The sequence below is a fragment of the Aplysia californica genome, unplaced genomic scaffold, assembly GCF_000002075.1.
Source record: "Aplysia californica isolate F4 #8 unplaced genomic scaffold, AplCal3.0 scaffold00408, whole genome shotgun sequence".
Classification (NCBI taxonomy): domain Eukaryota; kingdom Metazoa; phylum Mollusca; class Gastropoda; order Aplysiida; family Aplysiidae; genus Aplysia; species Aplysia californica.
Window position 1 is genome coordinate 235,913 of NW_004797678.1, and position 13,033 is coordinate 248,945.

At 39.3% G+C, this 13,033-nt stretch overlaps 1 protein-coding gene across 1 annotated transcript in view; it reads left to right on the forward strand.

Annotated features, from left to right (window-relative positions):
* Positions 1-9,534: 9,534 nt before the first annotated feature.
* The window catches only part of LOC101846440 (isobutyryl-CoA dehydrogenase, mitochondrial), a gene marked incomplete in the record, with an annotated part of 26,236 nt that continues 22,737 nt past the window's right edge, over positions 9,535-13,033 (forward strand). The window contains 2 exon segments of the mRNA XM_013085799.2: positions 9,535-9,634; positions 12,614-12,734. Coding sequence (XP_012941253.1) covers positions 12,620-12,734 — 115 coding nt within the window.

Consider the following 13,033-nt stretch of genomic DNA (forward strand, 5'->3'; position numbering starts at 1 on the left):
GACGCATTCTCTCCTGGTGATCTCCATGCTAGAGTCCGGGATACGGAGCGTTCGACGGTGAGCAGTGCATACGGCTGTTTAGACTACGTACATGTTTTAAAGTAAAATCATTTATGCAAGAAACTGTATCCAGAAGCTATGGGATCAGCTCTAGACGTCTTTCAATAAGTTTTCGTAAAATAAGAGCCAGAGAGAAACAGTAGATTAAAATATTATTCTTATCTTCAAGCAGAACAAATTTCACTGTATTAATTTAAAATTAAAATGAAAAAAAAAATGTAAACAAAAAGGAAGTGAGTATTCCCACCCGGGTTGGGAATAATTTTTTTGGTTATTCCCACCCGGGTCGGTTCACTTCTCATCTTTCCAAGAAGACTAAAAGTAATGCTCTGTGGGTGGCACCCAAAGACCGTAGAACTTTTACTCTCACTGGCGGCACCGCACGCCTGAAAGGAGCCCTCTTTCGCAGCGGAACTATGGTCTACCTGCGCTGCACGACTGCCCGACTCACGCGCTGAAATCTAAATAGGAAAGAAGGTTTTTTTCCGAGGTCCGTGTAGTCAGTTAGTAATGCCTTCTGTTATGATGTTATGTATTCTTAATAGTTGATCAAAGTCAGACGAGCACACGACGATAGTAAACATTCAGCCATATTGATTTCATAGGGAAGGGAAGTGTTTTTTCGTATCGAACAACTTCACTATATTCGAGTATAAGTTTCGAATATCATGACATCCCCTTTACTTTATAGAAAAATTCAAAATTGACATTTCCAATATCTTTTTTGAATCATTCCGTTTCTGAACTTAACAAAATAAGACGTTAACGAAAATGTCAGAAACTTGGTCCCAACTGAATACTCAACAAAAGAATATCTAGCAAGAATTTATGTTATTACCATTATTCGTAGACTATCTCGTCAATTATTATAATAATTTCAAATCTAGCAAACTGGATTATAGGCTCACAACACATGGACATAAGCTTGATGTGATTCGATGACATTTGAAATGATTAAGATCAATTAATAATTAAAATGATTATTTCCTCCGTGTATGCACTTCTAATGTTATATAGAGTAGCCTTATTTACCTATCATTATCATCATCAGCTTTACTATATCAATGATACTTAATTTCACAAGAGTTGGAATTGTTTTCAAGCTTGTTTTGGGTATTTCACTATAACTTAACCATAACAACAACATTGTTCATAATTTCTGTGCTTGGCAAATGTTCATCATGGGCACTGAGCTTGACTTGCAACAGTGATTTGAGTTAATAACCTGAAATAAGAAAAATGGCCATGCACTTCCTAGTGTGTCGTTTATTTGTGAAACCCCTTGTATTCCTTCCTTGATGATTGCATTGTGTAATATCACGTGTTGTGTGGGTGTTTGCAATCTACACTTCCTAACTATTGGTGTATGTACAACATTTCAATGACATTATAGGCTATTCCTTTTGTCACTCTTCCTCCTTTTGAGAAACAAAATTGTTACCGTATAAAGACGAGGAGGCCTTCGACGAAAAGAAGTTTTGAGGTTTCAGAGGTCGAGCCGCTTAGGGGCAGTGATTGTGCATTGACTTCGCCTGGTGGGGAGTGCAACAGGGCTTCTTGTTGTTTCTCTGGGTCTGTGTGGTGTTGATTGGCTTGTACGGGGATCATTTGTGGTTGGTACAGACAGCGTCTGCTCTTGATGTAGGTGTAGTGCTGTCTGGTGTGGTGATCTGCAGAATGGTGTTGCTGACTTGGAACTCGAACTGGGTCTCATATGGACTCTGTGGCGTCTGAGAATTTGTCCTTCTGCTGTCCGGATGATGTATGATCTGGGTGTTTCAGCACGGGGGGTACCGGTACCTTGAGGTTCTATTGTTGTTGGTTCCCATTTCTTATTGATAGGATTTCTTATGGTCACTGGCTGGTTGTTTGAAAGTGGGGGCAACAGTTTCGCACTCTTGTCATGATAGAGTTTTTGTGTTTCTTGTCTGTGTTGCAGATATGATTGTACCTCTTCTGCATTTTGTTGCCTCTGTATTTTCCTTGGTAACGAGTCTTCAATTTGTCTGCCAAAAAGAATGCGCGCCGGAGAGGGCAGCTTGTTGTCAATTGGTGTAGTTCTCAGAGCTAGTATAGCCTTGTATGGATCTTGGTTTGATTCTACAGCTTTCGCCAGAGTCCGTTTCACCAATTTCACCTGGCTTTCAATTTATCCATTACTTCTTGGATAGTGAGGTGAGCTTGTTTCATGTCTGAAGTTGTATTCTTCTGAGAACTTTCTGTATGGGGATCCACTGAAGTGGGGCCCATTGTCGGATCTAACCACTTTTGGTATTCCTTGTTCACTGAAAATTTGCTTGGTGAGGGTGACAATCTTGTGACTTAAAGCTTTGGTTCTTTGGGATTTTTCTCACAAATGGGAATTTTGAATAGTAGTCACTTATTAGGAGATACTCTTCTCATTTGAGATAGAAAAAGTCTGTTCCTATCATATGCCATGGTCTTGGCGGAATTTCTGTTTGTATTAGTGGTTCCTTTTGCTGTCCACTTTGGTGTTTCTGGCATGTTTCACACTTCCTGACAATGTCTTCAATGTCTTTCCAGAACATACTTTCTCTTGCTCTCAGTTTGGTTTTCTCTAACCCTAAGTGAGGTTCATGCAGTTTGTTCAGGACTTCGGATTTCATCTGCAGTGGTATGATGATTCTGTATCCCTTCATGAGCACTCCATCTTCAATTGAGATTTCATCTCTGTAGTTCCAATATGGACGACATAGTTGTGGAACATCTTTGATATTTCCTGGCCACCAATTGTAGATCGTCTCTTTCAAGGCACTGAGTTCTGTGTCTGTTTTTGTGTTCTCTGTGATTCGCTGGATGTAGTTATCACTAAACTGGGGCAGGATTTCATGGATTTTGATGCGTTGTGTTTCCAAGGGTTTTGTTTCTTCATCTGACACAGACAGTCTTGACAGTGCATCTGCAATACACATATCTTTCCCTGGAATGTACTTGATGGTGAAAGTGTAAGGCTGTAATCTCAACAGCATCCTCTGCAATCTTGGCGGTGCTGCCTTTAAGTGCTTGTGATGAATGGATTGTAGAGGTTTGTGGTCGGATACAACAGTGAATTCTTGTCCATATAGGTATGTGTGGAATCTTTCACATCCATAGACTACGGCCAACAACTCTCGTTCTATGTTTGCGTAGTGTGTTTCTTGATCAGTGAGGGTTTTACTTGCAAAAACCACTGGTTTTCCTTCCTGCATTAGGGTTGCTCCTAAAGCTTTCATAGATGCATCCACCTGGACAGTGATTTCCTTCTTTGCGTCAAAGTATGCAAGCGTGACTTCTTCTGTGATTGCATTTTTTATTCTCTGAAATGCTTCTTCATGGCTTGGAGACCATTCAAACTTGCTTGACTTTGTGAGCAGTTCTCTCAGGGGTGCGGTCAATGTGCTTAGATTCCGAATGAAATGTCCCATGTATGTTGCCAAACCTAAGAAAGATTGTAGCTCTTTTTCATTCTCTGGAGCCTTCATGTTTCTTATGGCTGCTACTTTTGAGGGGTCGGGTTTGACTCCATCTTGAGTGACTATTACACCGTAGAACTTGATTTGATTTTGCTTTATGCGGCATTTCTCTGGATTTAGTTTCAGTCCGGTTTCGACACATCTTCTGATCATCTTGTGTAGGTTTTGATCATGTTCTTGTTTTGTTTTTCCTAAAACAACAATGTCATCTGCAATGCCTATGATACCTTGGCATCCTTCAAAAGTTTGGTCAATCTTCTTCTGAAAAATATCTTGACTCATTCTTAATCCAAATGGCATTCTCAGAAATCGAAATCTTCCTTCTGGCGAGTTGAATGTTGTGAGGTAACTTGACTCTTCGTCCAACTCCACATTCCAATAACCACATTTGGCATCCAGGATGGAAAAATACTGTGCACCTGATAGGCTTGATAGAATTTCCTCTAGCGTAGGTGTGGTGTAATGTTCTCTGAGAATCGCCTTGTTCAAGTCTTTAGGGTCTAAACAAAGACGTTGACTTTCATTCGGTTTTGTTCTGTAAATCAGACTGTTGACCCATTGAGTAGGTTGACCTTCTTGAATTTTTTCTATGATTCTATTTTCTCTCATTTCTTTGAGCTCTTCCTTTATTTTGGCTTTGATCTGGATTGGCACTTTCCTTTGAGGGTGGGTCACTGATGGGACATCTTTGCTTGTGTGTATGAGGTATCGGCCTTCAAACTTTCCTATGCCTTTGAAGGTCCCAGGGTACTTGCTGATCAGGTCTTTTTTGTTCCTGATATGTTCTGTCCTTTACTTGCATTTCTTTTCAATGCGGTAGTTTAGACTGATCATGCCTAGAGCTTGCAGTGTCGGTAGTCCAAGAATTGCCGATCCCTTGTCTTCCGTGACGTAGAAGATTGCACATTCTGTGTTGTCTTTGTAACTGCATTCAATGCTGCAAGTTCCGAATTGTGTTATTTGGTGTCCACCGTATCCAGTCAGGGCATTGAAGAAAAGGGTGTGGGGAACCTCCAAAATTGGCGAAAAGTTTCTTTGGCTGAATCTTTGAACTGGACCCGTACTTGGGTTTGTGTTTAGATGATGGGTTGTAGACTTTTGGTGACGGACTGGACTTTTTCCTCTGCAAAGTCTGGACTGACATTCTATGTTGGCTAGTAGTCCCATTCCTGATTTGGAAATTTCTTCAATCTTGCACATTTGCAATGCTGTATCCAGTGTAAGTGTACTCTCTCTGAGTAACCGTTCTTTCAAGGAGTTGTCTCTCAGTCCCACAATAAGTCTGTCTCTTAAAATTACTAGCTCGTCTTCTAGCTTCCCATAATGGCAGTTTTTACTTAACTTCCTGAGTTTTGTGGCATATTCTTCCGCACTTCCCCCCTCAGCTTGGCTTGCTGTATCAAACTTGTACCTTTCTAAGGTGATGTTTGCTTTGGGAATGCAGTAGTTATTAAATCTTTCCATTAATGGGGCCATTTTGTCTCTTTCCTCTTCTGGGATTTGCCGTGTGTGGTAAATCTTCCTTCCTTCCTCTCCTATGAGGTAGAGGATAGTTTGACAATTCTCTTTCTCAGGCTTGTCTTGCATTGTTAGATCTATGTTTAAAGTTATTGTCTCCCTCCATGATTTCCATTTGTCAACTAACTGGCCTGTTTCATTCCTGAAATTCATAGGCTGTGGTGGTGGCAGTTTTGGTGCCATTTTAAAGGGAGGTAAAATTTGTTGGCTTTAGAGGTAGGAAACTTTGATTTGGTAGCGTCCCTTGGTTCATTCACGGAGCTTGCGTGACTTAGAATCTAGATCTAGGTAGGGCGCGACGTCTGCTAGATTGCCTGAGCGCGCGTATGATTGTAGGCCTAAGCTAAGAAACTTTCTAGATATCTAGATCTAGATAAAGAATCACATAGGCTAACAAAGTCTAAATCGAACATCTTCACTATATTCGAGTATAAGTTTCGAATATCATGACACCTTCCACCCGTGTTGTGTGTAAGTGTAAGAACCGATGATGCTGCAGTGGACAGAAGTATTCACAGGTGTTGTTTTCCTTTTAAAAAAAATCTGAATGAAAGTGTTTTTATGCCCCCAGCGACATAATTTAGATTAATAACATTTATAAGAGGCTGGCTCCGGCGCTACCTGCAAAGGCCAACCCGGGCTGAAAGGGATACACTGTAACAACACCCCAGAAGAAAGACCGAGATACTTGATTTTTAAAAAATATTCTTATTCTTACGTGTGTGTGTGTGTGTGTGTGTGTGTGTGTGTGTGTGTGAGTGTATGTGTGTGTGTATGTATATATATTATATATACATGTTATACATTTTAATTAAAGTATAGATCTAGATCTATATTGCTTTCCAGTGTGCGCACAAATTAGATGCTATGCGCAGCAGACCTTTATTTTGACGGGACAAAATCTAGAGTCTAGGTTTCTACATGTGTCTTGTTTTAATATATTATTATTTACTAATCATATAACACACCTTAGCGTATTGAGTTCAATCAGTCAGTCAGACTTGTTTTAATGTTTTTAAGCCCATTCTTCCTAATTACTACAAGACTACTGTTGTCTAAATGTAGATATTGAGAGGCTCCATTAGAGTACGAAATTAATACCCAACAACAATAATGATGCATATCTTCTATGTTAAAGAAACACCAAACCATATCAGATGAGGGGAGGGGGTAGGGTGGGTGGATACGAGTTTGAATCTTGTTTGATAGAACTATACTCGGTTTAGATCTAAATCTAGATTCTATTGTTGTAGTCTTCACCTATAATCCCACAATTTATAATTCCGGTTCACTTTAGATTCTGCTGTTAAAAAATAAACCAAACAAAGCAACAACAAATTTTACTAGTCATCCCTAGATAAATTATCCCCCTCTGAAGTGTGAAGGGACTAAAAACGTTGCTTTCCCTATCGTACTTTGCTGAACAAAAAAAAAAAAAATATATTAAAAAAAACTTCAAAGGTCATCCATGCTCATGCAAGGGATCACATCTCCACTCTAAATCTCGATGCGAGGTACAAGTTTGCTCCAGACGCAAGGATTTTACGACAAAGGAATCACGCCCAGGTGTGAACTTCTCATCGACGCCATTGATTTCGCCGAACATCGAACTCGCAATATGAACTTACCGCCTGAGCTTACAGCCAAGGCATGATTCTTCAGGTAGAGCCAACAAGGCCGCCTCATACCCATGTCCATGTTTTTTTTTTCACATTTAAAAGCGGCTTATGATTTTCAGACCCTTCAGAAAAGTTAAGTACAAAATTCCGGTAAGCGGTTTCGTTATGGTCAGCCTGAATTAGCCCAATTATGGTTGAATCATCTGCAAATTTTATCAACTTGATGTTACTGTTGTTTAATTTGGCAATCGTTCGTGTATAGTGTGAATAAAACTGGTGACAAACACATCCTTGAGGGGCCCCTTTATTTGTTGTGATGTATGTCGATGAAGAATGTTTTAATTTTACATACTGGGTTCGGTTGGTAAGAAAACTGCCAATCTATCCATTATATTAAATTGACGTTAACACCTATGTTTTCTGATTCCTTAAAAAAATATAGCTTGCTGGATAGTATTAAAGGCTGACGAAAAATCAACAAACAGGATCCTACAGTATGTTTTTGGTTTGTCGAAGTGTCTATATAATTATGTTGTCAAGAAATAGTAGAATGACGTCTTCCACACTTCTCCCGTGACGATATGCGAATTGTAGAGGGTACTGGATGGGTTTTATGTACGCTCGTAGTCTTTTTAGCACAATTATTTTCTAGACATTAATTTATAACTACGAATGTTAAGGCTATTGGCCGTAGGTCATTCATTTCAACAATTTTATTCTGTCTTTGGAAGGGGGACGATTTCAGAACATTTCCAAATAGTGGGAATAACATGTGTCAACAACGACTGGTTGATAATAATAATAATATAGGTGTAAATAAAACTAAGTTGTGCTGAACACATTTTCCGAATTTTGGGTTGCACACCGTCTGGACCACATGCCTTTCTCACATTCCTAAGTACAAACACACAACTGACCTCACGTTCTTCAACAACAACAGCATTATTTTCTTTTGTGTTGGTGTTCACACAGGGCAAGTCACACGGACTGCCTTTGTCAAAACGGGAGAAAAAGGCATTAAGACATTAATAAGGACAGAGGAACGCAACAACACAAGCTAACAAAGACTGTACTATTCCTGCCTCAATAATAGTAAGTTTTGATATCATTCGAAAAGTCCAAAGGTGCTGTTGTCTCTCTTTTTTTTAATATTTGAAATTATTGCGCGCTCCACTTTGTGAAAAAAACAGGAAACAAAATTATTGTAATCAATAATAGGCCTATTATTATTTATAGACCAAGGCAATACTGTTAGCAATCAGATAAAGCTTGCATCGACCCTCTTTTGTGTTCGCTGTTCTTTACACATAAAGCTAGTTGGCACACGCTTAGAATCATGCAGTCATATCTTAATTAAATTCAGTTTTAAAAAATACATTTTTCACCATTTCTTATTATAATAAGATATTTTAGCGTCTTGAAAGATTATCTTTATAATTTGGTATGTTTGATAATTTTATGAAATCTTCATAAGTTTTCTTCTTATTTTGCCGGTCTTCTTAATCTTTAAACTAGCTGTATAGGCCTAACATAAAACTCTTAAATAATTGAACAGTCCTTAGGCTTTCTCAGTAGCCTAGAAGAGTGCGTATCACACACAGAATTTATTTTTTTCTCCCTGTTATTCTATCCGTCCTCCCGTCAGTTGATCGCAATCTCTCTCTCTCTCTGTCTGTCTTCCCCCCCCCCCCCCTCTCTCTCTCTCTCTCTCTCTCTCTCTCTTTCATTTAATTTTTCCCATTCTCCTTCGTCCCTTTCCGTGGCCCGTCCCTCCTCTTTCATCCCATCCCCATCCCCTCTTCCTTGCGTGCATTCCCCCACCCTGCCCATAACGAGGCCCAGCCTATACGTTCTTAACTCTTACCGTCTAGGGCCCAGCCCAATAAAATTCTATAAAAAGAAACACCGCAGTTCGTGATTTAGACCATAGTCGGCGGCCATATTTGCTCCCCACCTCGGCGTGCTTGCTCTTGGCGCCGCGAAGAGAGAGACGAGGCTCCATTAGTTCTAAGATCCTTGCATCTTTCCTATCTATCTAGAATCTAGATCTAGATCTAGGGCCTAGATTCTTGATGTTTTGTTTTTTAAATAGATGTTATACAGGCTGAAGGCTGACCTCTAAACCTGGGGTGAGAATTAGACACATACACTGGCAGATCTAGCCTAACTAGACCTAGATCTAGTACGCCTCTACAATTTCGTGCTACTTACGCCTTGAACTATTGAGCACATTCAAACGAAAGTGCTAATATGCAAAAGGGAAAAAATGACATCACTTTTAGCTTTTGAATGCTTTCTGTCATATCAAATCAATATTACTGAAAAAAAGGCTAAAAATATAAATGAAATTTAAATCATTCATACAAGAACACACACACACACCTTAGTAAAACATTGATAGTAAAATATTTTTAAATCCTCTCGGGAGGGTGGGAATAAGAGAAAATCTTTGGTGGTAATAATCGCAGCCAAACAAAAAAGTATGATTTTTTAATCATCAATGTTCTATCTCTGTGTGGGTGAAAGCTCCGAAAATCACAACTAGTCTAGATCTGTAAGCGAATCGAATATGATCGACAAAAGCAAAGTCTTCGCGACAATGTAAACCAATGGTGTTTTCCCATTTAGATCTAGATCTAGTACGTCTATGTGTTTTTTCCCTCTTGTAGTAGATCTAGTCTAATTTCTGCCTACCACCAAGCCAGTATGTGTTGACGTCAGCAATCTCTCAATTTCTGCCATCCATCTCTGATTCTGATGTAGACTCTGATTCTGATGAATCTCCTCCGAGTACGAGGGGGTTTACCAATGATCATACACATAGGGTCTTTGGGTTTATCCCGCAAGGGAAATTACTCTGGTCATAGGTGACCTGATGCCTGATGCCAAATGCCGAGTCGCACTGAGGAGTGACGGTGTGGGTGTGTGTGTTCAAAGTTACAATTTACATATATAAATAACAGCGTAAGTGCTTTGAGTATTGAGTGAACCAGTGGGAATGTGTATTAATATTTAGCATGTGACTATTCTCTGGCGTCGCGCCGGTCAATATAGATCGGAAGCTATTCTCCGGCGCCGCGCCGCTGGCCGCTGGTCTTGACTCTAGACTACTGTGTAGGCCTTCTGTAGGCCTAGATCTAGATCTCAAGATTAGATTCTGAATTAGAGATTTCTAGATCTGTGTGTCGGCACAGATTTTAATTTTGAGATACAATGGCAAAGCCTATGAAGTTAACCGTTCTTTATATTTTATTTATGATAATTGTCTATTGTAACTTGCCACTCGGGAAAATTAAAAATCTCAGATCTACCAACTGATGAATGAAAATATGTTTTGTGTGTCACCCGCGCTCTAGATCTAGATCTAGATTTCTAGAACTAGATTATCTAGATCTAGATCTAGATCTAGATTCTAGATTTAGATTTAGATGTAGATCTAGATATAGATATAGATTCTAGAATCTAGTCATAGATCTAGAATAGAAATGACCTTTCAAATGAAAGTGGCTATTCTCACCCGCCCGGAAGTTCTCGCAAGATCTACTCCTCCCCTCTTCTCTCTCTCTCTGTCTCTTTCTGAATACTGTCTATCGGTGTGGACGATCAAATTGACCAAAACAAAGTTAAAAAATGATGTTAAAACACAAAAGTAAATTAATTTGGTTGTCTACAAAGATGCTACGGATCTACGGCTATTTAACTTTTCGAATCGAGCCGAACTACGCGGGTCGCCATTTTGTTTTTTGTTCTCTCTCTTTCTCTCTCTCACTCTCTCTCTCCACTGCCCACAGACAAAATTGTTCGCTTTTAGTAGGCTACAAGTACAGTTGTAATGGAACGTTTGTTTATAGCACAGAATTCTACAATTTTTCTGTATCACAGTGTAAAATTCTGTGGTTTAGGGTGAATGCAAAATTTGTTGGCCTAGATCTAGGCTATAACGGTGAACGCGCACCGGGTGAGAATAGCCAAAAGACTCGCCTGCACTATTCTCATCCCGGGTGAGAATAGAGGTGGCCCTTTCAAATACGGGGTGCCCACTATGGCTGGATCGGGTCGATCGCCCAACTTGATCGCCTGAAACTGAGAACAAACACATTTGTTTTTGAGGCGATCGAGTTGGGCGATTGGCCCGATCAGCCATAGATCTAGTGCCATAGTGGGCACCCCGTATTTTTTAATATAAAAAGGCTCTGGCCACACAGCAAGCAGAGCGGGGACAGTTGAATAGCAGAGCAGAGCTGTTTGAGGCGTTAACATTGGGTGGCCACACTGCAAGCGGAGCGGGCTGTGCAATGCAACGTTGTTTGGCATTATATTTTCCTATCAGTTTCAGTTGCCCATGGATAGGAAATATGATCAAATTGGCGTTATTTGTCCTGGTCGATGAAACGAGGAGACTCAACAGAGAGGTGCTTTTTCGGTAGTTCCCACCCCCTTTATTTGAGCCGTATCTACATCTAGATCTATACGTTTGTTGTGTGGCGAGCTAAGATATACTGACAACTGCAAAACATTAAATTGTGGAACCCCCCCACCATATTTCTATTAGGTCAGGGGGGCCCCCCTGAAACCCCCCTCTTGGGGCCAAAACCAGCGAATACTAATTGCGGGGTGGGAACTACCGAAAAAGCGCCCTCAACAGAAAAAAGCCGACTCCAGCGAACGAAATAACCAGACAAGTTACAATGTCCGTTCTTTTTTTAGTCTCAAGAGCAGAAATGCGTGCTTTGGGTGCACTAAATGAGAATTATCATAAATACAAAGATGCACCTAAAATTGTACGTTGAAAAGTACCAAAAATTAAGTCGGCCCAGACAGAGCGGCGACAGGGAGCTGACCCTCGTGACCGCGACATGATTTAAGGCGCCCGGTGGGGAACCTCCTGCGGCAACTAAAATTCCATTGCCGGTGCGCCGTGTACGTGATTCTTAAGATACGCTGCACGTTTTAACGATCGTATAATTGCGCAGAATTCTGAAGACTGCGTTGATAATTTTAATATTTTATATTTTTGAAATAATACAAAAAATTATAAAATTCACACCATCTTTATTTTTTTACTCACTTCAAGGAACATTCATATATTTTCAAAAGTGTAAAAATTGAAATTTTAAATTAAAATTAGAATTATGAAACTGAAGAGCTCACAAACAATGAAGGCTACAACAAGAATGATACAATGCCAGGTATCAAACTCAAAGTTTACTAAGTAACATTTAATTTATTTTATATATTTTTGAAATAATAAAAAAATTCACTTCCATCTTTTTTCTTTTACTCACATCAAGGAACATTCGCATATATTTTCAAAAGTGTAAAAATGTGAAAATTTAAATTAAATTAAGATTAAATAAGATGTGAAACTGATGAGCTCACAAAAATGATACAATTAAAATGTATAACGATCGTTAAAACGCGAAGCGCTATCTTAAGATTGCCGCGCAATTATACGATAGTTAAGTTCGTGCAGCGCTATCTTAAGATTGCTCTGATTGGTAAATTGCCTGGATCAATTGCACAGTAAATCATCTCAATCAGAAGCATTTTGTGTCCTACTACACTACACCACCAGTCACTGCTACCAAACTGAAGTCAAAGTTCAAGTGTTCTAAGGCCTGGGCTTTAATATGTGGCTATAATTTAGCTCTCCCATCTTCTCTGAGATGAAGGTGTCCCAACCCTCTGAGTCAATGCTGCAAGAGCAGAAATAATAGAAAAATGACAGTCTAATTCCTGGTCTTTTCACTGCAAAGTTAAAGTTTTTCTAAATTAAAAAATGTTGCGCCAAGTCTAAGTCTCTTAAAATAATTAATACTAGATCGTGATAGAAAAATATTAAAAATAACAACTTTTATTCTTTATTCTAATGCCTTTAAGTTCTATTTATTTTTCAGTCAGTGTGAAAACTGCATTGATATTCTCTTTTTTTTTGCCTCAAAGAAAAATATGGCGTCACTCTGTGTGCGACACCTGCCCAGCGTATCACGCATGCTGAGGAAATGTGTCAAGCATGTGGTGTTTGGGCAACGCAGGACCATGTTAACAGGGAGCTGTATTGATAGTGAGTTGACCTTTGTTGATTTGTGATCTTGTATGTTCTCGTATTATTAATATGTAATATAAAACCATTTATGAGTTTCAGTGGGCACAAAACTACATTGAGCACAGATAACCAGGACATGATGCAAACCTGGAATTCTCAGAGCTTAACAAATATATGCCATTCTGAGGTCTGTCTATCAGTGTCTCTTGTAGGCTGCTTAAGTGGTATCTCCAGGTACCTTTAATTTGTAAATGGTTAATCATCATACTTATTTGTCTACTTATACTGTATTATTATTATTATTTTTTATTTTATTT